At 39.6% G+C, this 19,016-nt stretch overlaps 1 protein-coding gene across 1 annotated transcript in view; it reads right to left on the reverse strand.

The window, feature by feature from the left end:
* Positions 1-242: 242 nt before the first annotated feature.
* The window catches only part of MCUB (mitochondrial calcium uniporter dominant negative subunit beta), a 44,820-nt gene continuing 26,046 nt past the window's right edge, over positions 243-19,016 (reverse strand). Inside the window, exons 2-8 of the mRNA XM_066549001.1 lie at positions 8,050-8,125; positions 7,620-7,790; positions 4,450-4,554; positions 4,080-4,240; positions 3,182-3,385; positions 1,408-1,524; positions 243-444 (exon numbers count right to left, since the gene is read on the reverse strand). Of these exons, the coding sequence (XP_066405098.1) occupies positions 367-444; positions 1,408-1,524; positions 3,182-3,385; positions 4,080-4,240; positions 4,450-4,554; positions 7,620-7,790; positions 8,050-8,125 (912 nt within the window). The 3' untranslated portion in view covers positions 243-366. The remainder of the gene's footprint in view (positions 445-1,407; positions 1,525-3,181; positions 3,386-4,079; positions 4,241-4,449; positions 4,555-7,619; positions 7,791-8,049; positions 8,126-19,016) is intronic.

The raw sequence follows: 19,016 nt of genomic DNA on the forward strand, positions 1-19,016 counted from the left end.
CTTTACTGCTCCATACAGAAGTTAATTATCCTATGAGCTACTGTTGTGTTACAGTAAATGGTACTAAAAGGGCTGTCCTTGTTTGTTCTGTTATTTTACCAACAGTAAGAATGCCCCCATTGTACTAATGAGATTTGACAAATATTTAGAAGAACTTTGCTTTAGCAGTTTCTTCATAGAAAAAAGAAAAAAACCCAAACAAGCAAAACAAACCCAAACCAAAGTAACATCAAGTAACCAAATATTTTTTAAAGCTATTTATTGCAACTTTTAAAACTTCAGTGGTAAAAATACCCAGGTGCTATGGAGTAACTGAATGTTCATATCAGCTTTGAAAGGGCATCTCCAATATACACAAAACCAAAGTCAGTCCTTGTCAGTGATTTCCTGGATGGGAAGCTTCAGGTGCAGAGGTTGGCGCAGACGCCTTAGGGATTCTTCTGCCTGCCAATGAAAGAGAGAGGGAGAGTTCACCCTTCTGCAGCCTCTGTTTTCTCCTCTTTCACACATGCACTGTCTTTCTTTTCTCAGAAGGCACTGGTCTTAGGCAAGGAACCAAACCAATCAAACGGAGGATGCTGAACACTGACAGACCTGCTCAACTCATGCAGTCTCCAGAGAGGAGCATGAACCCCGCCCATCAACCCACTCACCCACACCCCAAAGTACTGTTTTCCTGAAATGACAATTTAAAAATCCATACCCCCAGGCCACCGAAAAAGCATCAAACACTATCATTGTGTCAATTATGGCACATGAAATTACACCCTGAACTACGGGTTTTGAGCTAAAGTTAGAGGTAATTTCTATTTTCTTTCATGAGACATTGAACACAGGGCTGTCAAGATGGGATGGAGGAATAATAATTGAGGAGTGAGAGATCTGCTACAACTATTTCAAGAAGGCCACCAAATTTCTCCTAGGTGTACATACCACCTTTTCCATCCAGTCACCCATATTCTGTAAATCTTAAGTCTTTTACCTATAGAACAAAGGCTATGATGTCAAATGCCAAACACTCTGCAAGGCAATCTCCTTCCAAGGAAGGGAGGAGACTGGCCTAACACTGCAGTGCGGCAAACATACTGTGCCCAAAATAAATGCAGCTGTTGTATTAAATGGCCAAAAATGCAACATTAATTAGAGTATGCAAAAAATAGATGTCATGCTGATAAACTGATTTGTTTTAAATTAAATTCATGAAGGTCTCCCTTTCTGATGACCTACAGAAGTAGTTTATACATCAAAGGCAAATATTGTATGATTAGCTGAACAGCTGAAACTGGCCAATATGCAATACAGAGTTTTGATAGTAAGCCTTGAGGTCAATTTTCTGTTAGCCGAGAGTTTACTGAAGAAGTCTTAAGCCAGAAGCTGCATCATTATTGAAGGACTGCACTTAAATACCTCTGCTAGGTCGTCTTTGAGCTTGTTGTATCGTTCCACATTAAACCGCTGCTTTTTGGATTTGCGGTAGAAGTAGTGGAGGAACTGCCTGTCCTTAGCATGAGGATAAATGTAGTCCTGGGGAAGGAAGGAGGACATGGATTTGTGGTTAGCAAGGAAACTGAGTAGAGGTCAGCAGATTAGAAACTCAGCCTCTTTCAGGAAGAGTTACCTTGTCCAGCACCTATATATGTTTTGTAAAGAGGCTACATATGAAATTCTGCTCTTAGGGGGGACCATAAGGGCTTTTTAAACACATAGGAGGAGTCACTTTTATCATGTCTGAAGGGATTTTCAGTTATAATAAACACACGGTGTGATCTTTGTGACTGGAGCCACCTCAGCCGATGGAGTCTACTTCCAAGGAGTAAGAGAAAATTCAGGAACTACTTCTTAAGGACTTATCTGAAAGTCTTAAGCAATGGCACAGGCAGATGTTCAAAAAAGCCAAGTAGTAATCTCTTTAGCTACTCACAAAAAGTAGGAATGGCTTAGCTCTTCTTAAAAACCAGTCAGAGGAGTAAAACTCACATTCTGAGCCAGCTCTTCATAAAAACAGATACATCTCCCCCTTTCACTGAAGGAATCTAATGTCCCACATGGTCTATAGATCTACTGGTATAATAGAAGAAAGTCCTGGTTACTCTTCCACATACTTCAAAAAAGAGTTTTGCATCATAGAAAGTTGAACATCAAGATGTCCACTTTGAGAGTAAAGTACAGAGCTAAAACAGGAAAAAGAAACATTTCTCAAAGTCTTAACGGGATTTTAGAACAAGTCTGTATTGTGAAGCTAAGTTAAGATCTGAGTAAACCTTTTGCTTCTACACAATGCCTGCCTCATTTCAGCTGTCCTACATTTACCTCTATTCATTCTAAGTCACGGAAAAGCAGACTGATTATGAAGAGTGGAGCAATAATATTTTTTCAGGCACTATATATATTTCAGTAATACAACTGCCAGAGTTCCAAACAGTTTGGTACCCTGCACTGTGTGTATATATATATATATATATATGTATATATATATGTGTATATATATGTATATATATATGTGTATATATATGTGTATATATATGTGTATATATATGTGTGTATATATATATACATATATATATACATATATATGTATATATATATATGTATATATGTATATATATGTGTATGTATATATATATGTATATATATATGTATATATGTATATATATGTATATATGTATGTATATATATATACACATATATATATGTGTGTATATATATATATATATATACACATATATATATGTGTATATATATATATATATATATATATACACACACTTCAGCAAATAAAAACTACTGTTGGAGTGATTTGCAGCATTCACAAACTGGCAAAGCACTATCAGTTGCTCTTCCATTACTGCAGCGAGCAAGGTGCCATTTACTATGCAAAGTGATCTACAAACATTTTAAAGGAGAGACTTCTTTCCTCACCTTTCATTCCCTAGGTTATGAACTCTTACCAACAGTAGTTATGCTCAGTAGCTGGCCTGCAGTTCATGTGCAGCAGTACCTGCTTGATTCTGCTTGATGTAATGTTTGTATCCAGCTGCATTAGGGATCAAACAAGTCCCTGTCTGATGGCAAGGTCACTTAATGAGTTCTGTTTTCATCAGAACTCAAACACTGTGATTCACAGACTCAGCTTTCCTCCTTTTCCATAATCCAGACATTTAGAGGACCAGGACTCACTCACCTGCTTGGTAAGAACGAAGTAGGCGTAGAAAGCCATGGCACTGCCGTAGGTGATGAAGTACGTGACAGGCTCCATGATGTCCCACGAGTACACCCACCACGTGAGCCACGCCAGCGCTCCCCCCTGAGTTGACATCAGGGCTAGGCCAACCCATAAAAGCCTGGAGGTTTTTGCATCTGCACTGTCCATGATTCTGGCTTTCATCTGAAGAAAAGAAATGCAGAAACCTGTTCAAATAAACCTGAGTGCTCCTCTGATGAACAGCTTCTGAACTATGTTTTCACCCTCTGGGCCAAATCCTTTCTCAGGATCCTTTACCAACACCTCTTACTGACTTACCCTGTTGAGAAAATAAAAGCACTGAAGTCCAAGGGCAACCAGATCTTCTTACCATTGTGCACCACGAATTCCTGCTATTAATCTCCCCTTTGCTCTACTAGGGATCTATGTCTGTTTGATTTCCATTTACCATTCCAGGCAGTTCTGGGTAACACTGAGGCTGGCCCTCATAATGCAGGAGTCCTCTTGTCCCCTATCCTAAGCCATGGATGGCAACCCTACTACTGTGGTTTTTTGCTGTCATGGGTATTCAGAACTCATAAAGCAACAGGTGACTTTCAATGACATTTCAACAAATGGCCTTTCAATCTCAATACTAGCCATGTTGATGAGAGTTTTTTCTGGGTGTTGTGGTTTCTACCCGATTAAGGTCCACAACAAGGAAAAAAAAGAACTGAATTGAAAATAAGTTGCATTCTACCTGAGTTGGCTTCATTTGCATAAGAAACAGAACAGACACACCCTAGCCATTCATGCTGATTTTCTTCTGTCACAGGACTTACTTCTGATGAAAGGAAAAACTTTCGAGTTTAAAAAAAAGTACCCCCCACTTTCCAACCTGTTCAAGAGGAAGTAGCTCTCCTTTCAGATGGTCCAGTTTCTGTAGCAATTCTCTCTCTTTCCTGATCTGGTGATCTTCTAAATGTAGAGCCACAAACAGTCTGTGAACCAAGGATTTGATATCTTCCATTTCAGTAGCATGCTCACTACTCAGCTTATCTGAAAAGAAAATATTTGTCATAGAAACCATTTCAAGAATACACCCTTCTTCATTCTCTCCCCACCTCCAACCCCAAAAGCAGGACCATCCAAAGGTACAAAGACAAAGCCAAAGAGAAACACCTTTCTCCCAGGTCCCAGTTTTCTGAGACTTCCCATGCCCTTCACTAAATGAGGTGAGATGATCAGTTATTAAGGATTGCTCTTACCTTTTACAGGAGGTGACACACTGTATGCTGTGTTGTTGATAACAATCTTAAAGTCATTCATCAATAAGACCTCCATTAAGGTTGCATGAGAGACCTTGCTGCCATCTGCAGAAGAAAGATTTCAGTTCTAGATCACTTATCATAAGGAGCTTTAAACATTAGCAGATAACCCTGCAGAAAAGTGCTGGGTTTCTTCACTAATAATGTTTGGAAGCAACTCTACTTTTAGAACTAGTAGCAAATACTAAACAGTCAGGAGGAACAGAGGGTGTGATTCTTGGGGCTGTCCTGTGCAGGGAATGGAGTTGAACTTTAATGCCCTGGAGAACCCTTTTCTACTTTTTTTTTTTTTAATGCAGAAATTTACATTAATGGTACCTCACAAATTTGACATGCAGTTTTACAGCTCCTACCAAAAAGGAGCTCTGGATTAGTTAGCAGGAACTACTACTCATGTAACTGTGGCTGCCAGAAGCAGCTTTACTCCCAAGATGAATAACCAAACAGGCTACAAAATGCCAAGATTTTTGTATGTAGATATTTGTCACAGTGCTACTGCCTTAGCTCCTCCACCTGTCCTCACACATCCACTACAGAAAGGCTCCCCAGCCAACCCCACACCTGCAATTATTTGTCCACCAGAACCCTCTCCTCAGGCCCCATCTGATGACACTTAGACTACTGAACTCTGCAGGCAAACGCCCCAGCTGGCTCACCTGCCCACTCTGTGTGGGTAGCAAAGCAAACCCAGAAGCTGATCACTTGCAATCCAAAATTGTGATGTGCCTATCCACTCGTTCCTTTTTTCTTTTCCAGTGTAATAAAACATCAAGGCTCATTTGCACGCACATTATTAAGGTGATATTTATAATTCTTTCTATAACATTTAAGGGAAAAATGCTCTTCAAAAGAAGTGTCAAGGCAGGCTCTTTGTTCTAGATCTTCTGAATACACCAGTGATTTATTAACCTGTGCAATCTTATATTAACTGAAAAGAAGTTTTGAGGAAAGGGAGGTATTTTATTTTAGAAAATTCCTCTCAGGCTTTAAGCAAAAGCTACTTTGTAGCCTTCTGTACCTAAACACGAGTGTTCCAATGTGGACAAAGGGTCATTTTTTTGTCTACAAAAGGTTTGCAGGATGAAAATCAAATCCACAGATAATGAAAACGAGTCATCATACACAGCACTGATGACTTCAGTTAAGATTAGGTTTCATTTAACAGTTAAATGACACAGAAGTGCGTCTACACTAAATCAAGGCTTCATAATTTTTCCTTAATAATTAATGTTTAAGTTCAACTCTCAGTACTTGACCAATAGTTTCTCTTTACAGTATCAGTTTCCTAATAAATTAAACATCTCAGCTGTTCTATAACATTACAATTGTCCAGCATTTGACAAATACAGAGCAGAGAATTATTCTGAGTCAGTGTTTTAATCTAAGTATTCCCAAATCAGAGGGGAGGGGGGTGTGTTTAAACAGATCAGATGAGGTAAAACCAACTCAAATTCATCTCCACTTTGGAATCCACTGCCTGTCCATGCCAAAAATGCCAGACTTGTAGGTTTCTTACAGGAATTACCTCATGCTTCACAAGGGACCCATGTTTGCACTGAAGCAGGAATAGTTAGCTTTTGCTGACATAGCAGAGAGGAAAGCAATCCAGCAGTGAATCCCAAACACTCTTGTCCTGGATGTCTGCACAACAGCAGTACCCAAAGGTTAACTGCTGCCAGCACAAGTTCTGCCCCACTCCACTAAGAAATCCTTCGTAGGGAAAAAAATTCTGTGTTAAGGGGAAGGACAGCTGCTTACAACAACCACTTCTTACAGTGGCTTCTGAAGATAAAGAGTCTTTTAGGAAATTATCTTCAAGAGGATTTTCTATTTTTGCTCCCTAGCAGACACTGTCAAAACAAAGCAAAACAAGACCAAAAAAACCCAACCCCAAAGCTCAGGTGTACACGAAGCTCCTGAAGCTCAAGTCCACACTGGGATCCACACAGGTCACATCTCCATTGCTCCAGAGGATATCAATAAATTGTTCTGTGGAGTATTTTACTGTTTTACTAAATGTGCCCACAAAGGAAAGCAAAGCAAAGCAGCTTCTCTTAGGTCTGTGGCTTCCTGATCTTCTGGGAACATCCATCTATTTTCAGTTTCTTTAAAAGCCCCTGCAGCCCTCTGTAAGTACCAACCAGAAAGAAAAGAATGTTATGAATCCACCCAGCTATGAAACCAGACCAGCTTCCATTGACACCATCCTTTACTCTGCTTATGTGTTACCCGCTGTTAAATAAAATTTTATGTAGAAACGTAGGTATCCTTATTTTTCTTTCTTTTGAGGGGTGTGAGTGGGCGAAGGGGAGGAAGAGATGCTTTTAATTAGCCAAATTCAAGTGTCTATTCTACCAGATTCAGACAAAAAAACCTACAATTCTACTTTTAAGATTGAATCCTTCTCTAGTACCAGGGGAGGGGTTGCAAGAACACTGCCAAAATACAGACCAAGTTTTCTTGGAGGTAAAATGGAGAATAGGGTTAATTCAATATTAGTTTTATCAATGGGCAAACCAAAGAGACAAAATAGAAGAGAACAGTGAGCAAAGCTTGAGAAAATTATCTGAAGACCTGGCACAATGGGATAAACAGGGTATCACAAGGAGGAAAGACCACACCAATGCTAAAATACCAGTTATCCTTTGACCTTAGCAATCAGTTTCCTTTCAACCCAAGGGCCCTGAAATAGTGTACTCTAGCTGATACATGAAATCTCCTCAATGTCTTAAAAATATGTCCTTTACTATTGCACACATTATCTGGTTGCTTAGCTCTTGAGCTTTTCATACACAAGTTTGTATTGTAGTAAGGCAAATGGATTCTTTTAGCTCCTGGTAACACTAAAGAACTGGCAGGCATCACATTCAATAGCCTGACACGTTGTCTTTTAAGAATGATCATGGAGGACATGGAAAGAAAGATTGAAAAAGGTAACAGAGGACACTACTGGGATAAAAGAAGAGTTCCAGTAATAGATCCAATTCTGTATTTTTAATCAGCAACAGTGCTAAACCTGATGGAGGACTGAACTTATGCTCCAGAAGAGAAGTACAGTCCATTTGAAAAGGAATGCATTTACTTCAGGGAATAACAGAAATACAAGATACCTGTTGCAAAGACTTCAGCTCTCCCAATTCCTTTATCTTCTCTTTGCACATCCTGCAGGAATGCTCCTACAGTGGTCACTACTGGCTTGACAGTGAACTGACAGCGTTCATTTCTTGTGGGCAGCATAAGAGTTATCACAGGAAGACCATGTCTGTAATTAATAGTTACTTCTGGGGGGGGAAAAAGAAAACTAAGTGAAAAAGTTGCATTGTAGATTCTAGTTTAATATAAAGCTGCTTTTAAAACACAGGATAAACAAGAAAAATTACACAAAACATTTCCAGATTTTAAAAAATTAATATAGTATTTCTATTTCTGGAAGATATATATAAAACCATGCACATAATGTGACCTCACAGACTCTCATAAAATAAATACAAAGCTTGTTGACACCGACGGGAAGGGGGAAAAGTTGCAGTGAAAGCTTACCATCAGATGGCACCAGCGTGCTGTAAGGTGCTCCTTCCCGGCCCCTCCAGCCTCCGGGGCGCCTCCAGAGCCCCACCTGCAGCACGGACACAAGGGAACTTGCCTTAGAATAGTCAGGATGCAAAGTGTACCTGGTTAAAGGCAGCAGCCAGCCTGTTGACGGTGATCTGCTGCCGTGTGATCTGACATCAGAGGTGTCTGCCTGAAGAAAAACCCCTCAGTCAAGGCAATTCTATGAAAAAGGTGAAACCATCCTTATAGAAAGCATGATTTATGCTAAAGGTATTATGGTATTATTGGTATGGATAGAAAAACTTTTTGTCTATTGTGGTTTGGTTAACTCAAGGAAAAAAGAGTAGGGGAATAAAGAAAGGAAAAAATTTGTAGCGTTTCTGAAGTGCTTCATGCAACTCTTGCAACAAAACCTCTCCTCTCCCCACAGAACAGTCTCTTGAAAAACCTCTACCTCGTGGCGCCTAAAGGCAGAATTCCACAGTGTAACTTCCAACAGAGGGCATGGCTTCAGAGAAACTCGCTGCTGAGTCATGAACAACAATCACAAATAAAACAGTAAGGGCCTGAGATCACTACCTCTGCCCTGGGACAGCAATGACAGCGGGCTTTTGAACCTGCAGGGTTACATGCCAAAGCTCGCCCCTCCCAGAGCTACTGGGGAGAACCATCAGTCCACTTCAACACAGTCCCATCAAAACACAGACAACAAACTGCTCTGATTAGACCCAGTACTTAAAGCTGTCCACCCAGGCTGTGGAAGGTGCAATGCCCTTTGCACCCACAGCTAATCCCCCCGCACAAGGAGAGGGACAGTTTTACTGCAGCGATTCCACAGAGCAGATGTTATTGCTATAAACCAAGAGTAACAGGTAAAAGAAGGGAAATCACATCCCTGACCAAGCCGGTTACAAAAACCACACATGGGCTGGACCAAGGTCTGGGATTTGAAATATGAGAGCTGGGGAAGGTGGAAAACAATGTGGAGGGAGATGATAACGATCAATTTTCCTCCAGTGAGCTTTATAGCTCATCCTTCTGAAGGCCAAAACATTTCAGAGCCTGCAAGATAATGTTCTTTGACAAGGCAGGAAAACAAAACTGTAAATGCACAAGGCTCTGGCTATTCAATATGCCAAACACTGCTCACCACATTCACATGATTTATTTGTTTTTAAAGAAAGACAGCCTTGGCGGTCTAGATAGGGATATACTATTAGGTTAAATAAAAAAAGCCATCTATAAATGAATCTGTGTTTTCAAAGATGCTGACAATGCCCTAACTTTTTACCTGGAACAAACACTTTTCAGCATTTAAAGTAAGTAATTCTGAGTGTTTTCAACACTGAGAAATTTGTGTGTTGTAATGATCAGTGATCAAAGACAGTCAGAAACCTAGACCAAACAGCAGGATATCTTAAACACAGAAGTACTGCTCAAAGAAAGGCAGAGAGCAGGAGCACGGGAATGCTGCCAGCCCCCCAGAGCTAAGGATGCATCTGTTTCTTGAGCAGAGCAAGAGACCTTCACGGGAGCAGGGCAGGACACAGCCCAGCTCACCAGGTCTCATCCCATTTGCAGGGGGCACCTGCACCCACAAAACATTTCGGAACACACAGCCTGGAGCAGGGAGACAGCCCTCAGAACAGGATCTGCTTTGGAACAGCACACAGGAAAACTCAACAGCTTTGAACACAACAGCAACTCGTTTCTTCATGGGGATATAAAGGGATAATAAGGAACTAATTTTATTACAGACACTTAATGTGTAACTTTGCAATCAGTATCTAGATACTGATCATCCAACGTGCCCCAGGCAATGAACTGCACCCTGCCTGTATTTGAAGTTATCCAAATTCCCAAAAAAAGGAATTAATTATATACTTTATTTATATAGAAGAAACAATTCAACAATTAATGCAAATTAAATATAATAATATATCAATTTAAAATACTTATTAAATCACATGTATTTAAATAAGATCTTTACAGTAGTTAATTCTATTATTCTTTAGATTTGACATTACTATTCATCATCCACTGAAAGAATCTCTATATACTGGAGCTGTTTTGGTTTTTTTTTTAAATTGTGTCTAAATGCAGAGTATCCCTTAAAATCACATGCAAAGAATAAGAAAAGTAAAAGCCATAGAGCCATGGAGTTGAACTAATTTCCAAATAATTAATTCTTTCATATTAGCTCTAGGTTGATGAATTGGGAAGCATGAAGGGCTGGGTTAACTTTCTCCCTCTGTTTACAGATTTAAATCTCCGCTTTGAGTGAAGTTATTAAACCATTAGCTTGTGCCCTACAGCCAAATCATTGCGCTCGTTTAGAGATGCTTGGAATGACCCCTATCCTACCTCTGGAAAAGAAATGTTAGTCAGCCAGCATAGCAGCTACAAGACTTGAACTATGGGACCAAAACAGAGAGACTGCCCTCACAACAACATCAGTGAGAGCTGAAACAGGAATGTGTGCCCTGAATTAACTTCATCACAAGCCTTGAGATACTGTAAGGAGCACAGCCTACTACTGGCAACTCTTCCAAATGCCAGTGTGTGCCTCTGGGCTAATTCCTCTAACCTCACAAAGGCTAGGCAAGCTACTCTACAGCTTTCTGCAACTTGCACACACATGCAGCAGGACACCTGGCTAAAACACCTCTGACACAACCACAATTATGTTCAGGAGTCTAAGGCTGATGAACAGCATTTAGCTGCGAAACACCTCTTCTCCTCAGCTAAACCTGCAAATTGATATATAATGCAAAATACATGGGAGCAGCAGCTGGCCTCATCACTTAACTCTGTTCAAGGCATGGACTCTCCTGGGAGTGAAAACTCTTAAGAATTTAAGGCATAGAGTGTTAATTATGATAAAAATAATCCAACATATTCTGTTAAAAATACCAGTTGGTATAAACCAGAAAATATACATACAATGTAAAGACATACTTCCTCTGTTAAGGGCACCTCTGGTCTCTAACAGCAGAGAATTTGCCACTGTTAAAAGTCCAGAGTGGAAATTTCAACATTTTTCTGGTGGTTTACAGCAAAGTTTTAGGGACTTATGCAGCATCATAACTGAGCTGGAAAACCAGGCAGCCAGACATGACAAGTGGGAGAGACTGGAATAGAAATACTGTATTTGTCACTTTTGAGAGTGGCAAATGACTGAACCTCCCTACACTGCAGTTTCTGGAGCTAGCAGTTCCAAATAATCTACCTCTTATGATTTTGAGTGATTGTTCCCACAAACTTAAAACTCAAATTCACTTGTGACAAGTTATGTCTAAAAAAATTGGTCTCATTACCAGTATATGAGGCGACATGAAAGCCTCTAATCTTGCTCAGCACTACATATGCAAATAGTAACCTCATCAGGAACCATAACTTCTGCTCTGTAGAACATTATAATGTGGCTGGGAAGAGAGAGAGAATAGAAATAAAATATTTTTCACACAAGAAAGTCATCTTGAATATGGAATTCTACAAGAAGATGTTATAAGGACACTTTCTGAGAACACTTACTTAATTTTGACCTACCATACCAGAATATTGTAATAAATCTTTTTTATTGTATTGTTCAAATTATATTGAATCAAAATGCAGTTAGCCAGGAATAATATTTTTGAAATTTTTGTCTTTGCTTATATGCATCTTGGAAGAGATGGTAGTTTTTGTTTGTTATTTCAACAGCAATAAAAAATGTAATGCTTCTTCAACATTCAAGTCCCCAATAATTTCCACTTATTAGAAAAAGCAACCAAAAAAGAATCAGCTCAACTCTGTCTGCCCTCTTCCTGAAGGGACATTCAATATTACAAAGTGAAATACTATATTCCTTCAATGTGAGATCCTTTTGAGACTGCCTCAAGTCAAACTCATGGGTAGTCCTCATAAAAAATAATGCAGACTGTTATGTGAATGGTCTCCCACATTTAATTTCCTTCTCTCTGAGGCAATGATAAGAATCTGATATGGAAAAGCACAATAATAAAGTGCCCTACTCCACAAACACAAGCATTTTACTCTTAATTACACTGCAGCAAAACACATTCTAATTAAAACATATCTTGCAGTGTGCTTTTCCATAGTGATGTAGTGCTACAGACAGAAGAGGAGAGCTCAGTTATCTCCTGGAGTCCTTGTCCAACACCTGGTACAGCTCCCTCACACAGCTACTGAACAGAACTGCAGGAAAGGAACAGGAAGAGACAATTCATGGGGAAAACTAGTAGTTGCAATGCCTAAGAATGAATTTTAGGGCCTTTTTTCCCCCTGAGTGTCACCAGACAAGCCAACATTCTCAGTATCCATCGCTGTCCTCGCGTGCTGATCTCACCCAGTTTGTGAAGCAGAGTGCAGGACAAGTCACCTCCCTGGATGCTGCCTGCTTGCAAGGGCAGGAGAAACATGAGGGCAGGCAGGTATGTGTTAGCCACCATTCAGTGAAGGCATGTGCTATAAATAGCTATGTATATTTTCCATAGTGACTTGCATGTTTTTCTGACAAACACACTTAAAATGAGTGATGAATGATGAAGGCTCCCGTCTGATTCTTTGAGGGAAACCAACCGAGATTAATTAATTAGGGACTAACAATCTGTAGTTTCAGAATAATCTACAGACATTTCAGAATGGCTTAAAACCAAGGGAAAGGAGGAAAAAAAGCAAGTGCAGCCACAGTCTACTGAGCTTGCAGATCATGCACAGCCAAGCTAACCAAAAATGAATCATTGTTCCGATCAAGTTTACAAGAAGCACACATAAGGTATTTCCCCTTTTTAAAATGAGTCATTAAGGCCATTTTGGAGATATCTGCTATTAGATTTCTGTGCTGATTTTGTAAGCAATCCTATATGATCAGGAAAATAAGACATATGGAGCCCTAACAACCGCCTACAATCATCTTACAAGTGCCCATGTGAGATACAGACGATTTCTCTCTTACTAACTTTTCATTTGTCTCTTCTTACACCTAAAGGGTTGTCATTGTTTCTTTGCTGGTCCCAAAACTGATTCACATGATCATGCAACAACAGCCTCAATGAAAACAGCAGCTTCAGAGCACATCACTCAGATTTAGCCATTGCTCACATTTCTGGAAGCCCAGCTTAAATTAAACAAACAAAATCCTTGCAACTGACACATCACTCATTCTGTCAAAACACCCCTATACCAATACACCAGTTTCAGCCAGGGAAGATACTTCTGACACCTGGGAGTGTTCAAGACAAATTTCTCTTTCCTAAATAAAAAAAAATAAATTATTTTTCCTGAGAGACAGCTTTCCTGTCTGAAATGGGCCATGCAGTGAATAATACCTTTTCCCAGCTGTTCCACAAGGCACTGTAGAAACTACACTGCATCATTTATATTTCAATCCTTTCAATGTAGTTAATTCAAAATCTGCAATATTTTTAACCCCTTCCTCAGTGCAAATCACCTTTAAAAGAAGTAGCCAGCAGGTCTCTTCCAGCAAAGCAGCAGAGCAGTAGCTTCAACATGAGTAGGTACGTTCCAGTGATCTTGAAGAAGCAAGAGCAATAAAGGATTCATATGGCTTTTCCTTAAAACTCACTTGCCTTACAGCATTGTTAAAACCCAATAAAAGAGCCCAAGACATCAAAATTTTGGTTTCATGTGCCTGTTATTTTTTGTGCCTTTATCATCCCCGCTGATCTTTCATTTCCTGCTTCTGCTCAGATTCCAAGAACAGCTGCCACCAGTTTTAATCAGCCAAACATTACCAATGACCAAATGACAGCTATGATAAGAAGTAGTACATTGAGGCAACTGGCCACCAAGAACTTCTTTTATGAAGGTCCAGCAGGTCAAACCCACCACTGGAGACTCTCCCACTGGGCAGGTGTGCATCCTCCAGCTGCATTGTGCTCCCTCACTACTCTCCTTTATGCTCTCTCACCCACTCCCTGCTCAAACTCTCCCTGCCCTCATGCTCACCCCAATCCACTGGGTGCATGCACACTGGGGAGAGAATCCATTGTCCAACAGGGGCAGAGGTCCCTCTTCTTGAGATGTATCTCACCGAGGTCATCTGACACTGGTACCCCAGGCACCTGTGGATGCAGAGCTCTAGGGAAGCACCAGGATTTGCATCCACATCTGTTGTACAAGCCACAAAAACAGATGCTGATAAAACTGACATTTAAACCAGGCTGAAATTAAGCCTCACCCTCCTTTAACCAAAAGTATGATTTCAGTAACTCCTCACTGCAAGGAAGCAACATCAGAAGTGCTGAGATGAGGATGAACATCAGCTGACAGCATCTGCCTGCAGTGTCTTCTGGGGACTACTCTGAAGGTACAGACATTCCCCCTTTTCAAAAGAAGCTGATCTCCAAACCAGTGTAAAAACAGACCTAAAACCAAGACAGCCGTGCAGGCCAAGTGCATTTTTAGAAGCAACACCGCTGTGTCTTATTATTTTATCAAACCTTTTTCTTCTCTTTCTACAAAGAAAAGCAAATCTTCAATCTCTTCTGAGTCTAAAGTTTTACATTATTGGAAATATTGCACCTTCATCCAGTTTCAATGAAGTCTCCTTGTCTGAAGCTGCTGTTCTTCCCAATCTACTTCATTTTCAGAGGGAAAGATAGGATGCAACACTTAAAAGGTAGTTTGCAAATCAGACAGGGCTAAGAATTTGAGAGGGAGGGATTATAGAATGAAAATGTATTTGTGCTTTATCAAAAGCAAAAACAAGCCTACATCCAAGAGCTGTACCATCTGTTCCCCAAAACAGTCTAGGTCAAAATATTAATGTGTCAGCACAGACAGGATTTTTAATTTGTCCCACAGAACAGATCTTTGCTCTTGTGTTGTGCCTTTTGGGAAGGCATGCTGATCTGTGAAATGCTGGAAAACTTTAAGAGTAACAAGAGTGACTCTGTTTTCAGAAATACACTTTTATTAAATAGGAAAATGGGCTTGCTGCACATTTTCTTACAGAGGTCTTAGAAAGACTGTATCTTAATGTACACAGCTGCTTTCATGTTTCTTAAAAGGAAAAAAAAATTGCTCAAACTCTTCTCTAGGAATAACATTAATTGTTCAAATTGCCAGACAAGAAAAACCTTGTTTAAATTTCAGCTGAAATGAGATAACAAGAGACACAAGGATGCAAAGCCAGATGAATACACTTACATGTTTATCAAAGTTACAGCCAAGGCTTCCTTTTCTCCCACAGAACTTTTCAGATTGAAAGCATTGAGCAGGAAAAAGATGATGTAACTCAGAAAATGGAACTGCTTGTCAACATTTTCATTTATAATGGACATTTCTATTTACAACATAAATAACCCTGTTCCTCCTCCCCACAACTCAAAAGAACTGGGTTTTCATATACGTACAAGGATGTACTTCTCTTTCAGGGGCATTCTTTCCCCAGGCTTTTCTTTACTCAAGTGCAGATTTCAAAAGCCTTAAGGCATTTATGGTTTGGCTAATAAAGAAGAGACTGCTTGGAAAGTTTGAAGTTTGACTGACTCAAGGCTTAGAATTAGTATCTGATAGATGTGAGTGAAAAGTCAGTGAGAATTACCAGCAGTGACAGATTTCCCCCAGATTTTCAGCAAGCTTTCTAGCAGGTAACACACTCCAGAATTGCTCCACTAAACAGATCTTGGAAAGGGAACCAGCTGAGCAGCTGCTGAAACCCTCCAGGCAAGAAAAGATCTCCCTCTGTTCAACTGTATCACCTCTTTTCTTCTACTCCCTGAAAACTTAACTGCACTATTCTGTAAAATAGCAGAGAAACTTTGCTCTCTTGAAGAGCATTTCCCATAGCTAGCAATTTCTCCTGCCCAAACACCATCACCCCAAAGGTAGAACTTTTTCTGGCAATGCAGACTGTTAATTATTATTTGGAGGGGGAGGAAAATGTTAGGGATCAAATCTAAGATTATGGAGGACAGTAACAGTCCACGTCTAGCTTAGTCACACCTAGATTTGCTTTAAATTATACTGGGACTATCTGTTGTTGCACTATTAGAGAGGTTTCTCCTTTTTCTCCTGCCACAACAATTCCAGAAACCTGCTGTCTATATCATTATTCTAAAATAGCACATCATATACTGATGGTTTTAGAAACCATCATCTTTTTTTTTCTCTAAAGGTCTGCAATAAGACTAGTTCAAACACTTAAGAACTTATGATTTTTGCAGGCAGCTGTAAACAGGTACCTATCCAAAGGGAAAACACATATTTCTTCTGATTTCTTATCTAAAAAACAACAAAAAAGTAGGAGCAGAACAACAAAACAACTGACAGACTAGATCAAATTAAATGTTCTTTCTCTCTTAGTAGCTGGCATTAGGATGTATATATAGTGATCTGTATCCTTTATAACAGAGAGTTATGAAGCAATTCCAAAATGGAACTTAGTTTATATTCCAGCTTTATATGCTGCTGCACTCCTGTGGATGCTCAAATTACTTGCAGGGAGTACAGAACACACTTTTTACCCTTATTAGAAAGCAACCCAAGAAAACAAAGGCACAAGAACTGAAGTAAACAGAGAATCATAATACTTCCCCTTTTGATAGTTTCTAATGAATAATGTTTTTTAAAAGTGTCTAGGGCAGACACTGTAAGAACAACCACAGTGAGCAACCAACTGCAAACTTAACATCATAACTTCATAGAAACTTTAACAGGTGGAGTCAGAAACCACAGAGCCTAACAGCAGAAACATAAATTAAAAAATCAGACAAAACCGAAGGAAGTAAACATTTCTAAGGAATAAGATCAAAGGGACAACTACAAACTCACCAGTTTCAAGAGTTTCCGGCCTTCATACACACTTTGCAGAGAAGTTACAACAAACTGGGTCTAGCAAGACCAACACCTTGCAGAAGACAACAACTTCATTCAAAGTCCTTATCAGAAATCCCCATTAACAGTTTTAAAACCACAAAACTCATCTAACCGGCAAGCTTAAAACCATCTATTTGTTTTCTTGAAAGAGAGCTCTGCTGGGAGAAGTAGCTTCAAGAGCACTCCTGACAGAAAAGTTGCCACAGCAGAGGTACCTACAAGATCCAACCACTGTGGCATGAAACACAAACATGCTGCCAGGAGTGCAAAGGCCTCACTAGCCCAACAGTTCAGCAAAGGTCCCAATGAGCATATATGCTCCTGGCACTTCATGACTTGTGTCTAAGGACCCATCACTCCCAAATACTTGCGGACAGAGGTCTCAACATTGCCATTCCCAAAGAGACACACCAAAATGTTGTCAGATGTCAAAAAGGAAACATTTTTGCTTTATTTTTTAATTTTCTTTAATTATTTTATTTTTTAATTTTCTTTGATTTTGGAAATCTATGTTCTCCCACTACCATTCAAGAAGTTTTTTAATCTAAAACTGTCAAATGGCTGTGGCTTTGGCGATACTCACTTCCGTTTTTCAGCTGTTTGCATCAGTGTTTTAAAACCATAATTTAGCTGAACCAGTGACTGAGTGAACTCATTTGCAACACCAAATCCATCATAAACAGATTTTTACCTTCTTCCTGCAGGAGTAAAAGCGTAAAGCATACAGACAGCAATGAAATTTTGAAATCAACAACCAATACTGGTTGCGATACACTGAGCAATTGTTCTGACCTTCAGTTTTACTGTGTAGAACATGCTTGCATATTTATCCCTTTCTACAGAGCAGGCAGAGCAAATAAAAAATGAAGTTTTCCTGTAGAGGTTTCCAGTGCTTTTTTCTAAAGCTTACTATCACAAGAAAAACAATCACAAGTAGTACAGGAAGATGAAAGGCTCCGATGAGCCCGCTGTGCCTCCCAGAGGGGAAGTGAGCAAAACTGCATGGGAGCTGCTCCCTTTTCACCCAGAGCCTTTGAACTCCAGCCAATTAAGAGCTGTTCTATTTCCTCTTCCTCTATTAATGCACTCAGGACATGTATCTGAAAGATTGATGCAATAGACAGGGCAAGAATCTGAATCTTCTGAATGCAAGGTTTACCATGTGTTTTTAGGATTTTATCACTACAGCAAACAAGAATTCAATGCCACACAGAGCAAGCAGGTAGTGGCCCAAAGCTGTTGCTCTTTTTCTCCTCAAGCCTATACTAACACCAATATATATATTGGATCCAGTTATCTTGTCTTCCAACACAAGCAGATTGTAAGGCAGAACCTCTTACCCAGCTGTAACAATCTGATTGTAAGGCAGAACCTCTTACCCAGCTCCATCTTTGGGATACATTTAAATGCAGGTGCTGTCTGTGAATCAGACTGCTGCAGAGAGCAGAATCTCTGGCCTGCAGCACTGACAGAAGTCATGGTGGCAAGTTTCCTCTAAGGTATCTCCAATAAATCCTCTCAGGCTGTTAGTCAATAAAGTTAAAGCAGAGTTTTGTCCCTAGTCTTGCTCCTAATTGAGTGGAAGCATCTTATTCAGGGAAATTATTACTAGAGGAAAACTCTAATATAAGATAAATAAATCCCACAGAATACTCTACATCAGGTTGAAATGTAGCCTGTACTCCAGAACAAGCCACAATACTGTCCCAGAAAATGAATTACATGAATTATTATAAATGGTCACTCTGTTTATCTTCACCTCCCTCCCAACATACACCCAAACTCACACAGGAATTCTATGTAAAGTCCAATTTCAAATAACTTAGAATTGTGGGTTTTGACATACACATCATTAATACTTTACTACTCAGAGCAAGCAATACTACATACTTGCATTCCAAGGACCTGAAAACTGCTCAGTTCTTAATCTTGGAATTTTAACACAGGATCACTGGAAAATTAAAGTTATTCCTTCCCTCTGTTACACAAATGTGTAAATGCAAAGAGATTTCCTAACAGGAAAATATTCTGCCACTATATTTTGACATTAAGCACCAAAGAATATCAAGTTCATCTTATTTTGTAAAGCATTATATATATCCAGTTTATGA

Source organism: Molothrus aeneus, chromosome 4, assembly GCF_037042795.1.
Source record: "Molothrus aeneus isolate 106 chromosome 4, BPBGC_Maene_1.0, whole genome shotgun sequence".
NCBI lineage: Eukaryota > Metazoa > Chordata > Aves > Passeriformes > Icteridae > Molothrus > Molothrus aeneus.